At 38.4% G+C, this 24,744-nt stretch overlaps 1 protein-coding gene across 1 annotated transcript in view; it reads left to right on the top strand.

The window, feature by feature from the left end:
• ITPR1 (inositol 1,4,5-trisphosphate receptor type 1) overlaps window positions 1-24,744 on the top strand; it is a 532,169-nt gene that overhangs the window by 261,886 nt on the left and 245,539 nt on the right. The window contains exons 4-6 of the mRNA XM_053689365.1: window positions 17,497-17,612; window positions 17,932-18,018; window positions 23,571-23,729. Of these exons, the coding sequence (XP_053545340.1) occupies window positions 17,497-17,612; window positions 17,932-18,018; window positions 23,571-23,729 (362 nt within the window). The remainder of the gene's footprint in view (window positions 1-17,496; window positions 17,613-17,931; window positions 18,019-23,570; window positions 23,730-24,744) is intronic.

The following is a 24,744-nucleotide window of genomic DNA, read 5'->3' as shown; positions in this document are numbered from 1 at the left end:
TTAAATAGAACATACCTTTTTAAATGGAAATATTAGGAAATGCAGAGAAGGATCTAAGGATTATCTAGATAAGGATTATCTAGTTCAATAAACCACGAAATGAATTGTAAAGGTTGTGATACACTGCAAGCGGAGCAGCGCGCAGAGTGTAGTGTGTAAATGCGGCTGTGCGCGCTCAGTGTGTCCTGCCTTTTCATCTCTGCATCAGGTCGCGTAGCTGAGCGCTCAGAGATGAAATATTTTAACTTCAGACGCTTTTACTACGTTTCTTCTGAAGAGACGATGGGTTGTTTACACAAAATACTCCCTTTTGGTCCTTAGTGTAAGGAACAAAAACACGAACGTGAAATCATTTTATTACACTTGCTTGACAAGAACTAAGTTTAGAGGGATTTTCTTATGTTAGGGCTGGACTGCCCTTGTAAAGCGAGATCAGACTGATATACTTCAGGAAAGAGTCTACTCTCAGGTGGTAAATCACTATAAAACACTGTTTTTCAAACCTTCCCTCAGGCCTCGACAAAAGACCATGGTTTCAGGAATACCATAGGTGAGAGCAGTTAAAATAACAATCGGCTAGATTACGAGTTTTGTGTTATGAGTGAAAAAGCATTGTTATGCTTCGTAACAATGCTTTATTCCCTAACGCTGCTATTACAAGTCTTGCAGGTATAGGTGTACCGCACACCTTTTTGGCCATCACGCAACGTCAGTACCACACTTTTTCAATGGGACTCCCATAGCGCCGGTATTAAGTTTGCCTTGGAGGCCAAGAAGTGAGCGGTACACTCTATAAACACAAGATCCGTACCTCCATCTAAAGTCAGTAGTTATGAGTTTTATGGTACAGCTTTGTAACGTAAAACTCATAACTAAAGTGTTAAAAAGTACACGAACACCCATAAACTACCTATTATTAACCCCTAAACCAAGGCCCTCCCGCATCGCAAACAATAAAATAACATTATTGACCCCTAATCTGCCGCTCCGGACATCGCCGCCACTTAAAAAATGTAACTTGTTAACCCGAATGTTGGGATGACAGCACAAAAGGGAATCTCAGTAAAGTGCACGAAAAGGCTGAGTATTGCTGCTTTTACTCCTGGTCCATGTCTTTTTCACAAAAAGCCATCAGAGCTATATTCTATAGAATATAGTGCTGATGGCTTTTTGTGAAAAAGACTTGAAAAATGTATTAACCCCTATTCCGTTGCTCCCCGACATCATTGCCACTATAATAAACTTATTAACCCCTAAACCGCGCCATCCTCCCGCATCGCAAACACTATTTAAATATTAACCCCTAATCTGCCATCCGCCCACACCACCACTATAATAAACCTATTAACCCCTAAACTGCCGCCCTCCTGCATCACTACATAAATATATTAACCCCTAACCCTAACGTAACCCTAACACCCCCTAACTTAAATCTAAAAACTTACAATTATTACCTAAATAACCTATTTAAAACTAAATGCATACTTACCTGTGAAATAAAACCTAAGCTAGCTACAATATAACTAATAGTTACATTGTAGCTATCTTAGGTTTCTTTCATGTAATTGGCAAGAGTCCATGAGCTAGTGACGTATGGGATATACAATCCTACCAGGAGGGGCAAAGTTTCCCAAACCTCAAAATGCCTATAAATACACCCCTCACCACACCCACAGTTCAGTTTTACAAACTTTGCCTCCTATGGAGGGGGTGAAGTAAGTTTGTGCTAAGATTTCTACGTTGACATGCGCTTCTCAGCATTGCTGAAGCCCGATTCCTCTCAGAGTACAGCGAATGTCAGAGGGACGTGGAGAGTATCACCTATTGAATGCAGTGATTTTCCTAACGGGGGTCTTTTTCATAGGTTCTCTGTTATCGGTCGTAGAGATTCATCTCCTACCTCCCTTTTCAGATTGACGATATACTCTCATATACCATTACCTCTACTGATAACTGTTTCAGTACTGGTTTGGCTATCTGCTATATGTGGATGGGTGTCTTTGGGTAAGTATGTTACACCTCAGCTATGGTTTTGGCACTTTATGCATTTATATAAAGTTCTAAATATATGTATTGTACTTATATTTGCCATGAGTCAGGTTCATGTATTTCCTTTTGTAGATTGTCAATTTCATATTTGGGAAAGTTAATATTAAGAAAAAATTTTCTTACCTTGGGTTTAGTCTTTTTTTTCAATTGACTACTTTGTTTCAAATTGCGTGCTGACTTAGGCTCGCGGGTGCGCCAAATGCTACACTTTATTGCGTCATTCTTGGCACAAGAATTTTTTGGCGTGAAAGGCACGTCCGTTGACGCAAGTTAGTAATTTCCGACGTCATTGACGCAGAGGTTTCACACAGGGTTGCGTCGTTAGTGATGCGAGTGTCATTTCCGGACATGGTTGGCGCCAAATTTATTTTTTTATTTTAGTTACGTTGTGCGTCATACTTGGCGCCAAACTTTTTTACATGCAGATAGTGTGTCCATCTGTAATAGTACATTGCCGGTTGCAGTTCCTTCAACTTATAATGTACATGATATATGTTACGGTACCAACAGGATACCAAGGGTTAATACCAGGGAACAACGTCCTGCATAGGGAATCAGCAATTCACAAACCAGCCAGTTTTCAGGTTTAAACAGAATATATTTATTAAAGGCTGAATGCCTAGTATTTATACAGGTTTTGACCCCAGATGGGGGGGTTGAATATAACCCTGGCTTCAGGTTACAGAGGGCATTGGTTAAACAGTAAAGCAAACATATGAACAATGCATCAAACCTCTAAGAATTGTCTATTCACAGGTAAAACAGATTAACATATTAAGTACTCAGACAATCTGATGTTGGGCAGTCTAGTTAACATAATCACACAAGGACACAATCAGTTTACCTAGACAGACTCCTGAGACATAATCAGATCTTAAACATACATAGAATACATCTTATTACAGAATATAGGAACAGTTCTTATTAGCTATAAAGTCTTTTATGCCCACTTGGCTTATAGAGTCACAATTGCTCCCACAAGGGGCACTCACACCCTGTACCCATCCTGTATTTATGGATACAGGGTTACATAAGACAGAGTTATGAAAGTACATGGGGTGTCCAGCATATAAAATTCCATATTTCCATGCAGTCTCTGGGTATCCTTAAGCCCATGTACCTCCAGCCCAAAGAATGTTCCATAACAGGCCCTCCAATGTTCAGTGGCGAGATTGGTTTTGTCACAATATACCTATGAATTTTAGAGAATTTGTTACTGATTCTATTCAGAAAGCTTTGTCTGCATTTCCGCCTTCTAATAAGCGTAAGAGGTCTTTTAAAACTTCTCATAAAGTTGATGAAATTTCAAATGACCGAAAAAATAATGAATTATCCACCTCTGATGAGGATCTATCTGATTCAGAAGATCGTTCCTCAGATATTGACACTGACAAATCTACTTATTTATTTAAAACGGAATATATGCGTTAAGTGTTAATTACTTTGGATATTGAGGAATCTAGTCCTCTTGATATTAAAACCAGTAAACGTTAAAATTCTGTTTTTAAACCTCCTGTGGTTACTCCAGAGGTTTTTCCTATTCCTGATGCTATTTCTGATATGATTTCTAAGGAATGGAATAAGCCGGGTACTCCTTTTAATCCTTTTGCAAGGTTTAAAAAATTGTATCCTTTACCAGCAATTTCAATAGAGTTTTGGGAAAAGATCCCCAAAGTTGATGGGGCTATTTCTACTCTTGCTAAACGAACCACTATTCCTATGGAAGATAGTACTTCCTTTAAGGATCCTTTAGATAGGCAGCTTGAATCTTATCTAAGGAAAGCCTATTTATATTCAGGCCATCTTCTTAGGCCTGCAATTTCGTTGGCTGATGTTGCAGCTGCTTCAACTTTTTGGTTGGAGAATTTAGCACAGCAAGAATTGAATTCTGACTTATATATCATTGTTAGTTTACTACAGCATGCTAATCATTTTATTTGTGATGCAATTTTTGATATTATCAAAATTGATGTTGGATCCATGTCTTTAGCTATTTTAGCTAGAAGAGCTTTGTGGCTTAAATCTTGGAATGCTGATATGACAGCTAAATCTAGATTACTATCTTTCTTTCCAAGGTAATAATTTATTTGGTTCTTAATTGGATTCTATTATTTCAACTGTTACTGGGGGGGAAGGGAGTTTTTTTGCCTCAGGTTACAAAAACCTAAGGGTAAATCTAAGGCTTCTAATCGTTTTCGTTCCTTTCGTCAAAATAAGGAAAAAAAACCTAATCCTTCCCCCAAGGAAACTGTTTCCAATTGGAAGCCTTCCTCAAATTGGAATAAATCCAAGCCTTTTAAGAAACCAAGTCAGCCCCTAAGTCTGCATGAAGGTGTGGCCCTCATTCCAGCTCAGCTGGTAGGGGCAGATTAAGGTTTTTCAAGGCTGTTTGGGCAAATTCTGTCCAAAATCAATGGATTTAGAGCATTGTCTCTCAGGGGTACCGAATAGGATTCAGAGTAAGACCTCCTGTGAGAAGATTTTTTTTTTCTCACGCATCCCAGCAAATCCAGTAAAAGCTCAGGCTTTCCTGAAGTGTGTTTCAGACCTGGTGGTTTCAGTGGTAATCATGCCAGTTCCTTTTCAGGAACAAGGTCTGGGGTTTTATTCAAATCTATTCATTGTCCCAAAGAAAGAAAATTCATTCAGACCAGTTCTGGATCTGAAAATTTTGAATCGTTATAGTCACCATCTTGAAAGTTGGTACTCTTACATAAGGACTATTCTGCCTTTTGTTCAGCAAGGACATTATTTGTCTACAATAGACTTGCAGGATGCTTACCTTCATATTCCGATTCATCCAGAACATTATCAGTTCCTGAGATTCTCTTTTCTAGACAAGCATTACCAATTTGTTGCTCTTCCATTTGGCCTAGCAACAGCTCCAAGAATCTTTTCAAAGGTTCTGGGTGCCCTACTCTCTGTAATCAGAGAACAGGGTATTGCGGTGTTTCCTTATTTGGATGATATCTTGGTACTAGCTCAGTCTTTACGTTCTGCAGAATCTCACACGAATCAACTAGTGTTGTTTCTTCGAAAACATGGTTGGAGGATCAATTTACCAAAAAGTTTCTTGATTCCTCAGACAAGGGTCACCTTTTTAGCTTTCCAGATAGATTCAGTGTCCATGACTTTGTCTCTAACAGACAAGAGACTTTTGAAATTGGTTGCAGCATGTCGGCACCTTCAGTCTCAGTCATTCCCTTCAGTGGCTATGTGCATGGAAGTTTTAGGCCTCATGACTGCAGCATCGGACGCAATTCCTTTTGCTCGTTTTCACATAAGACCTCTCCAGCTTTGTATGCTGAATCAATGGTGCTGGGATTATTCAAAGATATCAGTTAATATCCTTAAATCCCAATATTCGACACTTTCTGACGTGGTGGTTAAATCACCAGCGTTTAGCTCAAGGGGCCTCTTTTGTTCGGCCGACCTGGACTGTGATCACTACAGACGCAAGTCTTTCAGGTTGGGGAGCTGTTTGGGGATCTCTGACGGTACAAGGGGTTTGGAAATCTCAAGAGGCGAGATTACCAATCAATATTTTCAAGCTCTTCAGTTTTGGCCTCTGTTGAAGAGAGAACCGTTCATTTGTTTTCAGACAGACAGTATTACAATGGTGGCATATGTCAATCATCAGGGTGGGACTCACAGTCCCCAAGCTATGAAAGAAGTATCTTGGATACATGTTTGGGCAGAATCCAGCTCCTGTCTAATTTCTGCGGTTCATATCCCAGGTGTAGACAATTGGGAGGCGGATTATCTCAGCCGTCAGACTTTACATCCAGGGGAGTGGTCTCTCCAGCCGGATGTGTTTTCTCAGATTGTTCAGATGTTCGGTCTTCAGAAATCGATCTGATGGCTTCTCATCTAAACAAGAAACTTCCCAGATACCTGTCCAGGTTCAGGGATTATCAGGTGGAAGCAGTGGATGCGCTGACACTTCCTTGGTGCTATCAACCTGCTTATATCTTCCCGCCTCTAGTTCTTCTTCCAAGAGTGATCTCTAAAATCATCATGGAACAATAGTTTGTGTTGCTGGTGGCTCCAGCATGGCCCCACAGGTTTTGGTATGCGTATCTTGTTCGGATGTCCAGTTGCCAACCTTGGTCACTTCCGTTAAGGCTGGACCTACTGTCTCAAGGTCCGTTTCTTTCATGTAATTAGCAAGAGTCCATGAGCTAGTGACGTATGGGATATACATTCCTACCAGGAGGGGCAAAGTTTCCCAAACCTTAAATGCCTATAAATACACCCCTCACCACACCCACAATTCAGTTTTACAAACTTTGCCTCCTGTGGAGGTGGTGAAGTAAGTTTGTGCTAGATTCTACGTTATGCGCTCCGCAGCAGGTTGGAGCCCGGTTTTCCTCTCAGCGTGCAGTGAATGTCAGATAGATGTGAAGAGAGTATTGCCTATTTGAATTCAATGATCTCCTTCTACGGGGTCTATTTCATAGGTTCTCTGTTATCGGTCGTAGAGATTCATCTCTTACCTCCCTTTTCAGATCGACGATATACTCTTATATATACCATTACCTCTACTGATTCTCGTTTCAGTACTGGTTTGGCTTTCTAATACATGTAGATGAGTGTCCTGGGGTAAGTAAGTCTTATTTTCTGTGACACTCTAAGCTATGGTTGGGCACTTTATATAAAGTTCTAAATATATGTGTTTAAACATTTATTTGCCTTGATTCAGGATGTTCAACGTTCCTTATTTTCAGACAGTCAGTTTCATATTTGGGATAATGCATATGAATAAATCAATTTTTTCTTACCTTAAAATTTGACTTTTTTCCCTGTGGGCTGTTAGGCTCGCGGGGGCTGAAAATGCTTCATTTTATTGCGTCATTCTTGGCGCCGACTTTCTTGTCGCAAAAATTTTCTTGTCATTTCTGGCGTCATACGTGTCGCCGGAAGTCGTGTCATTTTTTTGACGTTTTTGCACCAAAAGCATTTAGGCGCCAAATAATGTGGGCGGCTTTTTGGCGCTAAAAAATTTGAGCGTCATTGTTGTCTCCACAATATTTAAGTCTCATTATTTATTGCTTCTGGTTGCTAGAAGCTTGTTCATTGGCATTTTTTTCCCCATTCCTGAAACTGTCATTTAAGGAATTTGATCAATTTTGCTTTATATGTTGTTTTTTCTATTACATATTGCAAGATGTCTCAGATGGACTCTGAATCAGAAGCCACTTCTGGAAAAACGCTTAACTGAGTTTCAGTTCTACCAAAGCTAAGTTCATTTATTTTAAATGTTATAAATGTTTATCTTTAGCTATGGTTTGTAATAAGTTATTATGTTATACTTTTACATGCGGATTCCATTAGTATTTATGCTTTTATATATTTTCTTTTCTTACAAGAAATATTTAGAAGACTTATAAGAAATATTTTTCTGATTCTATGTTAAAGGCTTTGTCTGACTTCGTGCCTTCTAATAAAATTTTTAGGTCTTTTTCACTTCTTTTTTAATTGAAGTTTCAAATGACCAACAACATACTGATTTATCCTTCTCTGATGTTTTTTTCTCTTTCAGAAATTTTCTTCATCAGATATTGACACTAACAAATCTACTTTTTTATTATTTTTCTATTATTAAAGTACATTTGTTCTTTGTTGAAAAGGTGTTGATTATTTTGGATATTAAGGTAACTAGTTCTTTAAGACTAGCTGACACTATTTCTGCCTATTTATTTCTTCTGTGTTTTCAGAGGTTTTCTTTCCAATTCCCCATACTAGGGAATGGAATAGGCTGAGAATTGTCTTTTATTCCTTCTTCAAAGGTTTTAAACTATATTCTTTGCCAGCAGTTAACTCAATTTGGAAGGTTCTCCAATTTATTGGGGCTATCTCTACTTCTACTAATTATGCTATTGTTTCTATAGCAAAATAGTATTTATTTTCCTTTAGATAGTTGTATCTTATTTATGGAAAATTATTTAGTTTCATGTACTTTTTTTGGTCCTGTGATTTATTTGGATATTGCAATTGCTTCTTTTTCTCCGTTTACTTTAAGATCAAGTATCAGATTATGATTTATTTTAGCATTGTTAAAGAGACAACATTTACTAGACTAGGTGCTGTTGCATTTGTCTTGTTGTTTTGCATTTATTGATTATGCAAGTCCACTGTATTGGCTGGTCCTTTAAACTGGACTATCATGCTAATAATTTCGTTTGTGTCTTCATTTTATTGAATATTTTCGCAAATGAGGGTTAATCTATGTCTTTAGCTTTTTTAGCTAGAAGAATTTTGTTCTAAGATAATCAATTATTTGTTTTATAATTGGATTCAATTCTTAACTGTTACTCTGGGCTTCAAGGTTGAGTTCTAAGACTAAAACTTTAAGCTTATACTGGTTTGGTTGTTCTTATTAAGGAACGAATTCCTGAGTTCTTTCCCAAGTAACATGTCTATAATTGGAGTTCGAAATCAGCTCCCTAATTTTGCTATGTACGTGCCGTATTCCAGCTTGGCTGGTAAGGGGCAGGTTAAGGCTTCTTTGAAATTTATTTTGTCAAAATTTCTTTGATTTTATTCCAGTAAGGCTAACACTTTCTTTAACTGTGTTTCTGTCCTATATATTTTGGGTACTGTTGAAGCATGGCTAGGCACCCATGGTGTTCAAACGCTGCTCAGACCTGGAATCTTCTGGGGTATTTCTTCCAGTTCCTTTTGAGGAACCGGGTTTTGGAGTTTTATTCAAACTATTTTGCCTTTTTATGGTCATTGATAGCATTATTTGTTTTCATTAGATACAATAAATGCATATTTTCATTTTTCTGTTTTCATTCAGATTATTTTTCTGAGGATGCGGAATCGCATATGATTCACTTACTCTTCAGGACATAGAGGATTTTCTTTTCAAAAGCTCTTGATTCCTCACACAAGGGTCACCTTTTTTAGGTTTCCAGATAGTTTGTGTTGCTGTCCTTGTCTCTATCAGACAAGGGATAATGTTATTGGGTTCCGTCTATCGGTACCGCTAGTCTCTATTATTTCCTTCAGTTGCTATATATGCATAGAAGTTTTAGGTCTTATGGCCACAGCATTGGATTCAATTCCCTTTGCTCATTTTCACTAGAAAGAACCTTTCCAGTCTTTTATAAGTGTTGTTTCTTCAAGAACATAGTTGGAGGATCAATTTACCAAAAAATTTGTTTGATTCCTCAGACAAGGGTAACCTTTTTAGGTTTCCTGATAGATTCAGTGTTCTTGATTCTGTCTCTGACGGACAAGAGGCGTCTGAAATTGTTTTCAGCTTATCGAAACCTTTGCTCGTTTTCACATACGACCTCTTCAGCTCTGTATGCTGAACCAGTGGTGCAGGGATTATACAAAGATATCTCAATATCTTTAAAACCGATTGTTCGACACTCTCTGACGTGGTGGATAGATCACCATCGTTTAGTTCAGGGGGCTTCTTTTGTTCTTCCAACCTGGACTGTGATTTCAACAGATGCAAGTCTGGCAGGTTGGGGAGCTGTTTGGGGGTCTCTGACAGCACAAGGGGTTTGGGGATCTCAGGAGGTGAGATTACCAATCAATATTTTGGAACTCCGTGCAATTTTCAGAGCTCTTCAGTCATGGCCTCTTCTAAGAGAGAATCGTTCATTTGTTTTTAGACAGACAATGTCACAACTGTGGCATATATCTATCATCAAGGAGGGACTCACAGTCCTCTGGCTATGAAAGAAGTATCTCGAATACTGGTATGGGCGGAATCCAGCTCCTGTCTAATTTCTGCAGTTCATATCCCAGGTATAGACAATTGGGAAGCGGATTATCTCAGTCGCCAAACGTTACATCCGGGCGAATGGTCTCTTCACCCAGAGGTATTTCTTCAGATTGTTCAAATGTGGGGACTTCCAGAAATAGATCTGATGGCTTCTCATCTAAACAAGAAACTTCCCAGGTATCTGTCCAGATCCAGGGATCCTCAGGCGGAAGCAGTGGATGCATTGTCACTTCCTTGGAAGTATCATCCTGCCTATATCTTTTCGCCTCTAGTTCTTATTCCAAGAGTAATCTCCAAGATTCTGAAGGTATGCTCGTTTGTTCTGCTGGTGGCTCCAGCATGGCCTCACAGGTTTTTGGTATGCGGATCTTGTCCGGATGGCCTCTTACCAACTGTGGACTCTTCCGTTAAGACCAGACCTTCTGTCACAAGGTCCTTTTTTGCTTCAGGTTCTCAAATCCTTAAATTTAAAGGTATGGAGATTGAACGCTTGATTCTTAGTCAAAGAGGTTTCTCTGACTCTGTGATTAATACTATGTTACAGGCTCGTAAATCTGTATTTAGGAAGATATATTATAGAGTCTGGAAGACTTACATTTCTTGGTGTTTTTCTCATCTTTTTTCCTGGCATTCTTTTAGAATTCCGAGAATTTTACAGTTTCTTCAGGATGGTTTGAATAAGGTTTGTCTGCAAGTTCCTTGAAAGGACAAATCTCTGCTCTTTCTGTTCTTTTTCACAGAAAGATTGCTAATTTTCCTGATATTCATTGTTTTGTACAAACTTTGGTTTGTATAAAACCTGTTATTCAGTCAATTTCTCCTCCTTGGAGTTTGAATTTGTTTCTGGGGGCTCTTCAAGCTCCTCCATTTGAACCTATGCATTCACTGGACATTAAATTACTTTCTTGGAAAGTTTTGTTTCTTTTGGCCATCTCTTCTGCTAGAAGAGTTTCTGAATTATCTGTTCTTTCTTGTGAGTCTCCATTTCTGATTTTTCATCAGGATAAGGCGGTGTTGCAAACTTCTTTTAAATTTTTTACCTAAGGTTGTGAATTCTAACAACATTAGTAGAGAAATTGTGGTTCCTTCATTGTGTCCTAATCCTAAGAATTCTAAGGAGAGATCTTTGCATTCTTTGGATGTAGTTAGAGCTTTGAAATATTATGTTGAAGCTACTAAGAATTTCCAGAAGACTTCTAGTCTATTTTGTTATCTTTTCCGGTTCTAGGAAAGGTAAGAAGGCCTCTTCCATTTCTTTGGCATCTTGGTTGATATCTTTAATTCATCATGCTTATGTCGAGTCAGGTATAACTCCGCCTCAAAGGATTACAGCTCATTCTACTAGGTCAGTTTCTACTTCCTGGGCGTTTAGGAATGAAGCTTCGGTTGTTCAGATTTGCAAAGCAGCAACTTCTTTGCATACTTTTACTAAATTCTACCATTTTGATGTGTTTTCTTCTTCTGAAGCAGTTTTTGGTAGAAAAGTACTTCAGGCAGCTGTTTTCAGTTTGATTCTTCTGCTTATAATTTCAGTTTTTTTCATTATAAGATTTAATCTTTATTTTGGGTGTGGATTTTTTTCAGCGGAATTGGCTGTCTTTATTTTATCCCTCCCTCTCTAGTGACTCTTGCGTGGAAGATCCACATCTTGGGTAGTCATTATCCCATACGTCACTAGCTCATGGACTCTTGCCAATTACATGAAAGAAAACATAATTTATGTAAGAACTTACCTGATAAATTCATTTCTTTCATATTAGCAAGAGTCCATGAGGCCCACCCTTTTCTTGTGGTTGTTATGAATTTTTTGTATAAAGCACAATTATTCCAATTCCTTATTTTTTGATGCTTTCGCTCCTTTATCACCCCACTTCTTGGCTATTCGTTAAACTGAATTGTGGGTGTGGTGAGGGGTGTATTTATAGGCATTTAAGGTTTGGGAAACTTTGCCCCTCCTGGTAGGAATGTATATCCCATACGTCACTAGCTCATGGACTCTTGCTAATATGAAAGAAATGAATTTATCAGGTAAGTTCTTACATAAATTATGTTTTTTGCATCAGGATCTCAAATCATTAAATTTGAAGGTATGGAAATTGAACGCTTAGTGCTAAGTCATAGAGGTTTCTCTGACTCAGTAATTAATACTATGTTACAAGTTCGTAAATCTGTCTCTAGGAAGATTTATTATCGAGTTTGGAAGACTTACATTTCATTGTGTTCTTCTCATAAATTCTCTTGGCATTCTTTTAGAATTCCTAGAATTTTACAGTTTCTTCAGGATGGTTTGGATAAAGGTTTGTCTGCAAGTACTTTGAAGGGACAAATCTCTGCTCTTGCTGTTTCACAGAAAGATTGCTACTCTTCCTGATATTCACTGTTTTGTTCAGGCTTTAGTTCCTATTAAGCCTGTCATTAAATCAATTTCTCCTCCTTGGAGTCTTAATTTGGTTTTGAGGGTGTTACAGGCTCCTCCATTTGAGCCTATGCACTCTTTGGACATTCAACTACTTTCTTGGAAAGTGTTGTTCCTTTTGGCCATTTCTTCTGCTAGAAGAGTTTCTGAGGTTTCTGCTCTTTGCTGTGAATCTCCTTTTCTGATATTTCATCAGGATAAGGTGGTTTTGTTTTTTTGTATTTGTTATATTCTCTGGTTCTAGGAAAGGTCAGAAGGCTTCTACTATTTCCTTGGCTTCTTGGTTAAAGCTTTTGATTCTTCAAGCTTATTTAGAGTCGGGTCAGGCCCCGCCTCAGAGAATTACAGCTCATTCTTCTAGATCAGTCTCCATTTTGTGGGCCTTTAAGAATGAAGCTTCAATTGATCAGATTTGCAACGCGGCAACTTGGTCCTCTTTCTATACATTTACTAAATTCTACAGTTTTGATGTATTTGCTTCATCAGAAGCAGTTTTTGGTAGAAAAGTTCTTCAGGCAGCTGTTTCAGTTTGATTCTTCTGCTGATGTTTTAGGTTTTTCTTTTCTTCATAAGAATAACTTATATTTTGGGTTGTGGATTAATTTTCAGCATATGGCTGTTTATTTTTATCCCTCCCTCTCTTGTGACTCTTGCGTGGAGTTTCACATCTTGGGTATTTGATATCCCATACGTCACTAGCTTATAGACTCTTGCCAATTACATGAAAGAAAACATAATTTGTGTAAACTTACCTGATAAATTAATTTCTTTCATATTGGCAAGAGTCCATGAGGCCCACCCTTTTCTTATGGTGGTTATGATTTTTTTGTATAAAGCACAATTATTTCCAGATTCCTTTGTTGATGCTTTTTACTCCTTTCTTTTTCACCCCACTACTTGGCTATTCGTTAAACTGAATTGTGGGTGTGGTGAGGGGTGTATTTATAGGCATTTTGAAGTTTGGGAAACTTTGCCCCTCCTGGTAGGATTGTATATCCCATACGTCACTAGCTCATGGACTCTTGCCAATATGAAAGAAATGAATTTATCAGGTAAGTTCTTACATAAATTATGTTTTTATTTTTATTTCACAGCTAAGTTTGTATTTATTTTAACTAGGTAGACTAGTTAGTAAATAGTTAACTATTTAATAACTACCTAGTTAAAATAAATACAAAGTTACCTGTAAAGTAAAACCTAATCTACCTTACACTAAAAGCTAACATTACAATAAAATAAAAAATTTAATTAATCAAATACAATTATCTAAATTACAAAAAAAATAAACACTAAATTACACAAAATAAAAACAAATTACTCCTAATCTAATAGCCCTATAAAAATAAAAAAGCCCCCCCCCATAAAAAAACCCTAGCCTACACTTAACTGCTAATAGCCCTTAAAAGGGCCTTTTGTGGGGCATTGCCCCAAAGAAATCGGCTTTTACCTGTAAAAAAATAAAATAAACAACCCCCCAACAGTAAAACCCACCACCCACACAACCAAACACCTTAAATAAAATCCTATCTAAAAAACCTAAGCTAACCATTCCCCTGAAAAGGGCATTTGGATGGGCATTGCCCTGAAAAGGGCATTTAGCTCTTTTACATTGCCCAAAACACTACTCTAAAAATAAAACCCACCCAATAAACCCTTAAAAAAACCTGACACTAACGCCCGACGATCCACTTACAGTTTTCGAAGACCGGACATCCATCCTCATCCAGGTGGCAGAAGTCTTCATCCATCTGGCTCGGAGTGGGTCCATCTTCAAGACATCCGGCGCGGAGCATCCTCTTCTTCCAATGGTCGCTGTAGAATGAAGTTTCCCTTTAAGTGACGTCATCCAAGATGGCGTCCCTTACATTCCGATTGGCTGATAGAATTCTATTGGCTGTTGCAATCAGTCAATAGGATTGAGCTTGCATCATATTGGCTGATTTCAACAGCCAATAGGATTGAGCTTGCATCCTATTGGCTGATTGCAACAGCCAATAGGATGAAAGCTCAATCCTATTGGCTGATTGCAGCAGCCAATAGGATTTTTATCACCTTTAATTCCTATTGGCTGATAGAATTCTATCAGCCAATCGGAATGTAAGGGACGCCATCTTGGATGACATCACTTAAAGGGATATTTCATTCTACAGCGACCATCGGAAGAAGAGGATGCTCCGCGCCGGATGTCTTGAAGATAGAAGATGCGGTCTGGATGAAGACTTTTGCCCGCTTGGATGAGGATAGATGTCCGGACTTCAATAACTGTAAGTGGATCGTCGGGGGTTAGTGTTAGGTTTTTTAAGGGTTTATTGGGTGGGTTTTATTTTTAAAGTAGGGGTTTGCACATTAGTTAGCTAAGTTTTATTTAGATAGGTTTTTATTTGGGGCGTTTGGTTGTGTGGGTTTTACTGTTGAGGTTTTTTTTTTTTTTTTTTTTTTTTACAGATAAAAGAGCTGATTTCTTTGGGGCAATGTAAAAGGGGTTTTTAAGGGCTATTGGCAGTTTAGTGTAGGCTAGAGTTTTTTTTTTATTTTGGGGTTTTTATTTTTGTTTATTTTCATTTTTTATTTTGTGTAATTTTGCGTGTTGTAATTTAGATAATTGTATTTGATTCATTTTTTTATTTTTTTATTTTATTGTAATGTTAGTTTTTAGTGTGTTAGGTTTTATTTTACAGGTAACTTTGTAACTTTGTAACTAGGTAGTTGGTAAATAGTTAATAACTATTTACTAACTAGTCTACCTAGTTAAAATAAATACAAAAACCTAAGCTAGCTACAATGTAACTTAGTTATTTTGTAGCTAGCTTAGGTTTTATTTTACAGGTAAGTATGTATTTAGTTTTAAATAGGTTATTTAGGTAATAATTGTAAGTTTTATTTAGATTTATTTTAATTATATTTAAGTTAGGGGGTGTTAGGGTTAGGTTCAGGGTTACGTTAGGGTTAGACTTATGCTTAGGGTTACGTTAGGTTTAGGGGTTAATATATTTATGTAGTGTTAGTGATGTGGGAGGCCAGAGGTTTAGGGGTTAATAACTTTAGTATAGTGGCGTTGACATTGGGGGCAGGAGATTAGGGGCTAATAAGTGTAGGTAGGTGGCGGTGATGTTTGGGCTAGCAGATTAGGGGTTAATAACTGTAATGTATGTGGTGGCGATGTTAAGGGCGGCAGATTAGGGGTTAATAACTAATGTAGGTTGCGGCAATGTTAGGGGCAGCAGATTAGGGGTTAATAACTGTAATGTAGGTGGCGGCGATGTTAGGGGCAGCAGATTAGTGGTGTTTACACGTGTTTTTTATATTAGGGTGTTAGGTTTAAACATAACTTTTTCTTTCCCCATAGATATCAATGGGGCTGCGTTTCTGCGATCGCAGGTGTTAGGCTTTTTTTTTTAGCCGATGTCTATGGGGAAATCATGCACGAGGACGTCAAAACACTGCTTGTATTTGGGTGAGGTATGGAGCTCAACGCAACCATATCGCTCGTACAAGCCGGGTTTTACAAAACCTGTAATAGCAGCGCTATAGGGAGGTGAAATACCGCTCCTCTTGTGGCGGTCGTTAATTTCCCTATAGCGCTCAAAACTCGTAATGTAGCTGAGTGTTTGCTAATCAGCTGATTGCTCCTGTGCTCTAGTTGGTATCCTCAAAATGCGACCTGTTAGGGAGGCCTGAAGACAGGTTTGAAGAACTGCGCTATAGAACAAGCTACTGAACATTTTGTTTCTAAGAGAGTACTTCTCTTTCTGTATTAATTTGCTTTAAGTTTATCCCCCACACATTCAATATAAAAAGTGTAGTAAAATTATCCGTCGTGCCTCTCATGTAATAGCATTCAGTTTTGATGAGTATTGATACTTTTACGTAGAACTGTTTTTGGGTCATTTATTTGTATATGGCTTTTGACATTATCAAAGTCTCAGATGAAGGAAAAGGCTTAAAAGGACATGATACCTTATTGTTAAAGCATTTGAAAATGATGCAGCATAGCTGCAAAAAGCTGACTAGAAATTATCACCTGAACATCTGTTAAAAAGGAAGATTTTACCTCAAATTTCCTAAAGTATTCACACTCCACTTCCCAAGAGGCTTTGAATAGCCAGTTAAGATGTTTGCCCCAGGACTTTCTACAGTGTGCATCTGTCATGTGCAGACACAGTCATGTTATTTTCCCATACAGTTTAAGGATGTTCTGTGAAATTTCATGATCACAGCAAAGGCAAAGCATTACCTCTGCACTGGTGATGCGGATCAGCTTTTTTTTTTTTTTTCTCTCCAACTTGCAGCTGGACAGCAGCTGAAGTATAACTTTTTCCACAGCACTTACTCTGGTCAGCTGAACAAATTTTGAGGTAAAATACCTTCATTTTTTACATAGATATGCTCAGGTTATATTTTCCTGTCAGCTTTTTACAGTTATGCTGCATCAATTTCAAGTGATTTAACATATGAGTATTATGTCCCTTTTAAAGGGACATGAAACCCAAAATGTATTTCATGATTCAGATAGAGCCACCATGTTAAACAACTTTCCAATTTTCTTTTTATCTAATTTGCTTAATTCTCTTGGTATCCTTTGTTGAAACACATTTCTAGATAAAGCTCAGGGGCTGGGAGCTAGCTGCTGATTGGTGTCTGCACATGTATGCCTTTTTGTGTTTGGCTTACCAATGTATTTAGCTAGATCCCAGTAATGCAATGTTTACAATTGTTTTATCTAAATCATAAAAGAAAACATTTGTGTTTAATGTCCCTTTAAGGAATGTGGTGAGAATATAATGCAGCTGCACTGTAAAGCATCAGTTTCTTGGGTTTTTCTATGTCCGGTTTGTACTGAAAGTGTAAATCACTTGGTTGCACTATATAATATCTGTGCAGATGTCATGGTCTGTAAAACTCATTTCCTTTATCTAGTCTCCCCTGAACCGTGAGCTGCCGTGAGCTGCCGTGCGCGCCAGCTGTTGGCATATTATCTCCCCAGCTCCCCTGCCCTAATCCCCCTGTGCTAGAGGCCTAGTCAGCTTATTACAGCCCAGTGTGACTGACAACTCCTGTCAGGGCTAAATACATAGTATTTAGGGTTCTGTGTGGCTTTGTGAGGGTAAAGATGACGTAGAACATACAGGCTAGGTGAATAATAAAAGCTACAGCCCCGTTCTGTGCATGGTTTCATATTCCCTATTAATACACACTGCTTCTATATAATGTATTAATTTGTCATGCCAATAAAAAGTCTTCTTATTGTGATGTGCATGCAATGTGGTTTGTTTTTTGGATTTTGCAGACTGCCTGTTTAGACTCTGTCCCATGAACAGATATTCTGCACAGAAGCAATTCTGGAAAGCAGCAAAACCTGGAACGAGCAGTACAACAGACACTGTACTTCTCAACAAATTGCATGTGAGTACTATGCTTCCTCCGGGTGGTGGAAAGGCTACAAAACTGTTACAGAAATAGTACTAAAAAATGCATATGTAGTGTTCTACCCAAGAGATTCTGTACACAGTTATGTAAAACACCAGAAACGTAAATAATGCGTTGTAATAAAAAGCCAATAGATAATCATCGCTAGAAAAGAAGGTATTGAAGAAACAAATCTGGGAGGGTGAATATGCCTAATTTACAGCCAGAAAGATTGATAAATTAAGTTTGTAGCCTGAACATTTTGTCATTGTTGGCTTTGCTTTTTTGAGTATTTGTAAATGTCCTCTCTCCTCAGCATGCAGCAGACCTGGAAAAGAAGCAGAATGATACTGAGAATCGCAAGCTCTTGGGCACAATTATCCAGTATGGAAATGTTATCCAGGTGATCACAAGAGGGCGCTTTCATAGTGTTAACTCTCATAAGCAGAACATTCTTAGTAGCAAACGCAAGTACATGAGTAGCGTACATAAAGTGGCGATAGTGATGTAGGCTGGGTGTTGATGCAGTCGCCCGGGTAACTGGTAATGCAGAACCAACTACTATCTCCAGATCAATTAAGATTGAGAGTTAACAAGAAAACAATTCCCTCTTTAAACAAAGGAACATATTTAGCCTTTTATACAAACTTCTTTAAACAATGTAGCTTTAAATAATATTGCATCGTGTTTCATGGCCCTTATCGTGTTGCCATTTCATTAGATATATCTAAACATAATCTCAACCTGTTAGTGTGATATTTTTTTTTTATTTTTTTTTTTAAATTATACAAGGCATAGCCTATATACACATTTTACTTTTAATGGTCGCAGGGTGCATTTTTAGGGTGCAGTACTTGGTGTGATTATTCAGGGTATGCCTGAAATTAAGAATAGATTACGGGTGCATAGTGTAGTAAAGTGAAATATGTGTGGCTGCAAAAGACTAGGTACTTTAATAAAAATTAAAGGAACACTAAAGTAAAAAAAAACCTTTCATGGTTCAGATAGAACATGCAATTGTAAACCACTTGCCAACTCATTTCCATTATCAAAATTGTACATGCACACTCTTTTTACATGCACACTTTGAGGCACCAGCCCCTACTGAACATATGCAATAATTCACAGTATATATTTATATGCATTTTGTGATTGATGGCTGTCACGTGATGCAGGGGGAAGCCCCCTATGAATAAGATCTGGGAATTGCTGTAATTTTAATATGGGATAATATATTCCATAGATGCATAAAAAGAAAGCAATTTCTCCAACATAGGTGTGTCCGGTCCACGGCGTCATCCTTACTTGTGGGATATTCTCTTCCCCAACAGGAAATGGCAAAGAGCCCAGCAAAGCTGGTCACATGATCCCTCCTAGGCTCCGCCTTCCCCAGTCATTCTCTTTGCCGTTGCACAGGCAACATCTCCACGGAGATGGCTAAGAGTTTTTTGGCGTTTAAATGTAGTTTTTATTCTTCAATCAAGAGTTTGTTATTTTAAAATAGTGCTGGTATGTACTATTTACTCTGAAACAGAAAGGAGACGAAGATTTCTGTTTGTAAGAGGAAAATGATTTTAGCAACCGTTACTAAAATCGATGGCTGTTTCCACACAGGACTGTTGAGATGAATTAACTTCAGTTGGGGGAAACAGTGAGCAGACTTTTGCTGCTTGAGGTATGACACATTTCTAACAAGACTTGGTAATGCTGGAAGCTGTTATTTTCCCTATGGGATCCGGTAAGCCATTTTCTTAATTTTTAATATAAGAATAAAGGGCTTCACAAGGGCTTTAAAGACTGGTAGACATTTTTCTGGGCTAAAACGATTACTTTATAAGCATATTTAATGGTTTATAACTTTGAAGAGTTATTTTAATCTTGGGAATTCTGTTAAAAAAATGGCAGACAGTGGAATGGGGATTATACAGACTTGTCCCCGACGATCCAAGTAGATCAGAGGACCAGAGATTCACTCCGTTGGTGGCTGACCCTGGACAACCTGTCTCAAGGGATGAGCTTCCGCAGACCAGAGTGGGTCATTGTCACGACTGACGCCAGTCTGGTGGGCTGGGGCGCGGTCTGGAAACCCCTGAAAGCTCAGGGTCTATGGTCTCGGGAAGAATCTCTTCTCCCGATAAACATTCTGGAACTGAGAGCGATATTCAATGCTCTCAAGGCTTGGCCTCAACTAGCAAAGGCCAAATTCATAAGGTTTCAATCAGACAACATTACGACTGTTGCATATATCAACCATCAGGGGGGAACAAGGAGTTCCCTGGCGATGGAAGAAGCGGATTTTCTGAGTCGTCAGACATTTCATCCGGGGGAGTGGGAACTCCATCCGGAAATCTTTGCCCACATAACTCAATTATGGGGCATTCCAGACATGGATCTGATGGCGTCTCGTCAGAACTTCAAGGTTCCTTGCTACGGGTCCAGATCCAGGGATCCCAAGGCGACTCTAGTAGATGCACTAGTAGCACCCTGGACCTTCAACCTAGCTTATGTATTCCCACCGTTTCCTCTCATTCCCAGGCTGGTAGCCAGGATCAATCAGGAGAGGGCTTCGGTGATCTTGATAGCTCCTGCGTGGCCACGCAGAACTTGGTATGCAGACCTGGTGAATATGTCATCGGCTCCACCATGGAAGCTACCTTTGAGACGGGACCTTCTTGTTCAAGGTCCGTTCGAACATCCGAATCTGGCCTCACTCCAACTGACTGCTTGGAGATTGAACGCTTGATTTTATCAAAGCGTGGGTTCTCAGATTCTGTCATTGATACTCTTATTCAGGCTAGAAAGCCTGTAACTAGAAAAATTTACCATAAAGTATGGAAGAAATATATCTGTTGGTGCGAATCGAAAGGATTCCCATGGAACAGGGTAAAAATTCCTAAGATTCTATCCTTTCTACAAGAGGGTTTGGAGAAAGGATTATCTGCAAGTTCTTTGAAGGGACAGATTTCTGCTCTATCTGTTTTACTTCACAAAAAGCTGGCGGCTGTGCCAGATGTTCAAGCTTTTGTTCAGGCTCTGGTTAGAATCAAGCCTGTTTACAAACCTTTGACTCCTCCTTGGAGTCTCAATTTAGTTCTTTCAGTTCTTCAAGGAGTTCCGTTTGAACCCTTACATTCCGTAGATATTAAGTTATTATCTTGGAAAGTTTTGTTTTTGGTTGCAATTTCTTCTGCTAGAAGAGTTTCAGAGTTATCTGCTCTGCAGTGTTCTCCTCCTTATCTGGTGTTCCATGCAGATAAGGTGGTTTTGCGTACTAAACCTGGTTTTCTTCCGAAAGTTGTTTCTAACAAAAATATTAACCAGGAGATAGTTGTGCCTTCTTTGTGTCCGAATCCAGTTTCAAAGAAGGAACGTTTGTTGCACAATTTGGATGTAGTTCGTGCTCTAAAATTCTATTTAGAGGCTACAAAGGATTTCAGACAAACATCTTCCTTGTTTGTTGTTTATTCTGGTAAAAGGAGAGGTCAAAAAGCAACTTCTACCTCTCTCTCTTTTTGGCTTAAAAGCATCATCCGATTGGCTTATGAGACTGCCGGACGGCAGCCTCCTGAAAGAATCACAGCTCACTCCACTAGGGCTGTGGCTTCCACATGGGCCTTCAAGAACGAGGCTTCTGTTGATCAGATATGTAAGGCAGCGACTTGGTCTTCACTGCACTCTTTTACCAAATTTTACAAATTTGATACTTTTGCTTCTTCTGAGGCTATTTTTGGGAGAAAGGTTTTGCAAGCCGTGGTGCCTTCCATCTAGGTGACCTGATTTGCTCCCTCCCATCATCCGTGTCCTAAAGCTTTGGTATTGGTTCCCACAAGTAAGGATGACGCCGTGGACCGGACACACCTATGTTGGAGAAAACAGAATTTATGCTTACCTGATAAATTACTTTCTCCAACGGTGTGTCCGGTCCACGGCCCGCCCTGTTTTTTTAATCAGGTCTGATGAATTATTTTCTCTAACTACAGTCACCACGGTATCATATGATTTCTCCTATGCATATTCCTCCTTTACGTCGGTCGAATGACTGGGGAAGGCGGAGCCTAGGAGGGATCATGTGACCAGCTTTGCTGGGCTCTTTGCCATTTCCTGTTGGGGGAAGAGAATATCCCACAAGTAAGGATGACGCCGTGGACCGGACACACCGTTGGAGAAAGTAATTTATCAGGTAAGCATAAATTCTGTTTTTCTGTCATTTTATCAATACAACTTTAATTTAATTAATCAATTAGCCCTATGACCTCAGTAAGGCCCTGATATTCAAAGGTTCTCCAACTTGGAGAGAAATTGCAGTTCAGACTTTACAGGAGCTGAACTCACTGAATATTCAGAAGAGCGGAACTCTCCAGCACGGCGAGATCTCTCTCTTTTATGTATGTGAAGCAGAGACAAGCCAGTGCAATATAGCACTGCATGATATGAGAGTTGTGTTACACTTACACATTGTGCTTTGTATTTTAGATTGCTTTACACACTAGATTGAGTAATTTCGGTATTATTGAATGTAAAGTTTAATGAGAGTGCTGGTTTCTAAAAATTCACTTAAAAACAGGGGCACTTTCATTTATTATACTTTACATTGAAGAGTCTTTTTTTTTTTTTTTAAATACTTTTTTCTTTATGAAAGCAGACCGGCAATCCTCTGCCCGCAGCTCCTGCTGTACTTAACATATCGATGACTAATCCGGGTTCCTCCAATCGTTGCGTGGCCTCATGAGCTTGGATGCCTTGTTGTTCACTCAATGATAGAAGGAAGCTGGATTCGTCATCGCTGTGCTAACTACAGCAGGAGCTGCGGGCGGAAGATCACTGGTCGGTTTTCATGAAGAAAAAGGTAAGTATTTTAAAAAAGCTTTGCACATTCTCCTTTATATTAATACATTTTAGATTTAGCTCTAACAGGGATTTTACAAATTCTGATTGTTTTGAAAGTTTGTGTTTAACAAATTGGGATCATTCTTTGTATATTTCTGTATATATACAAATTACATTGCACTTTGTATTTGCTGCATTGCAAACTAAAACTGACCGTTTCAGAAATTAGGAGGGACAAGGCAGTTCCCTGGGCTGAACAGGGGTATGTCTGAAGCTCTCACAAGTCTTGTGACACTTTCTAAGCATTATAAACAAGCTGGTCTCACTGATTTGTCTTGCCAGCTGTATGCAGGTGACATTTTGCTCAAAATTCACAATACACTTATTTTAACTAACAGAAAAGTAATATATACTAAAATATAGACAAAAGGAATTTAAATTGTAGTGAAAACATTTTAGTTTAATTTGGAATTGATGCAAACGGAGCCTTTATATCAGCCCCAGGGGTTTTCCAGTTACGTTCTCTCACATGTGCAATTTTGTATCCCAGAGAGCTCCATTACTTTCTATGGAAGACCTCTCTCATCTCTCTGGGATTTCCAAGTTTCTCCCCATTTTTTTTAGGAAATTCAGTGAGTTCTACCTTTGAAGTCTGCTCTGTAATCAGAATTTGTAAAATCACAAACCTTAATACACTGCTGTATACATAATTAATATAAAATAGAAAGTGTAAAGTTTAAATATAATAAAATGTAATCAGAAGTATAAAGTGATAAAAAAAAATGCAAAGCACAGTGTAAATAATTTTCTATCCATGTAATCTGTTTTGTGTCTCTTTTTTTTTTTTCCTGTGTAACTTAGTACACCTATGGATCTGCCTTGTTGCCCTAAACACATCTATGGTTCTAAATTTAAAAATCACATGGTTTTATTTGTTTCCCCTTCACAAACTGTCCCTTTTTAGGAAGGAAAATTTGAAGTAACTTAGAAATTTGTCACAAATATTTCTACATCGCATTTGAAATTCTAAGTGCTATTTATTGCATTGTCTTTTTATTATGCAATTTCTGATTACGCAATTCCACTATATTTTATAATCCTTTTTCCTTTTTTTTTTTTTTTTTAAAGATGCTGCACTTAAAAAGCAACAAGTACTTAACGGTAAACAAGCGTCTCCCCGCTCTGCTAGAGAAGAACGCGATGCGAGTGACCCTGGATGAAGCCGGGAATGAGGGTTCTTGGTTTTACATTCAGCCCTTTTATAAACTTCGTTCCATTGGGGACAGTGTGAGTGCCACAGCACACTAGTTGAGGTTTGCTGCTCATGAATCGAAGCACATTCCTACTTGTTGCGCGTATATATAATGCTATAATAATAATTTTTCGTCTATTTGTATAAATAAATTTTGTTTTTAGAAGGAAGGACACTATGAAGCTGCCGTTCATTACTCTATAGCTTGTGTGTATATTAATTCTTCAAAGTTAACACACAAGTCAATTTTTTAATAAAAAAAATGAAAATAAAGGGATATTGAATTCAATTTTTGTCTTTGAAGATTCAGATAGAGCAGCAATTTTCTAATTTACTCCTATTTATAAATGTTTCTTTGTTCTCTTGGTATCTTTATTTCAAAAAAAGGAATGTAGGCTTGCTGATTGGTGGATAAATGTAGCCACCAATCAGCAAGCGCTACCCAGGGTGCAGAACTAAAAATGGTCTAGTTTCTAAGCTTACATTCCTGCTTTTTTTTAAAATAAAGATATCAAGAGAACGTAGAAAATTTGATAATATGACTAAATTAGAAAGTTGCTTAAAACTGCCCGCTCTATCTGAATCATGAAAGAAAAAGTTGGGTTCAGTGTCCCTTTAACAATATATGTGCCAGACTTTCATTGCTTGTATCTTTTTAACTTGGTTCCCTAGGATTTGGTTTTGTATAGATTTTCTCTAGTAAGAGCAAAGCTCAATAAGGAAAGCAGCAGGAGTGGGCAAGGTGGGGATGCTGATTGGTCTATAAGTCACATGGAATTCCATACAAATTTGGGTCATTCGATGTTTTACTGTAGTTATCTGCTGCTCGCTGCAGGCACCATTGAGTACATGAAGCGTTTACCTTCCATCCCACAGAGCACAAGAAAACAGTTTTAACTATTTAGTTACCAAGTCTCCAGGATACACACAGCATTCTAAGCTCCTCTTACATGCAATTAGGTCACCGGTCCTTAACAATCAGGATCTGGTTATTGGAGCTTTAGAACTGGAGAAATATATGATGCAATAAATCCTTGTAATGTATAGTTT

Source organism: Bombina bombina, chromosome 7 (genome assembly GCF_027579735.1).
Source record: "Bombina bombina isolate aBomBom1 chromosome 7, aBomBom1.pri, whole genome shotgun sequence".
NCBI classification, from domain to species: domain Eukaryota; kingdom Metazoa; phylum Chordata; class Amphibia; order Anura; family Bombinatoridae; genus Bombina; species Bombina bombina.
Note: the sequence above shows the minus strand (reverse complement) of the source record. Positions and strands in the feature narration are given on the sequence as shown.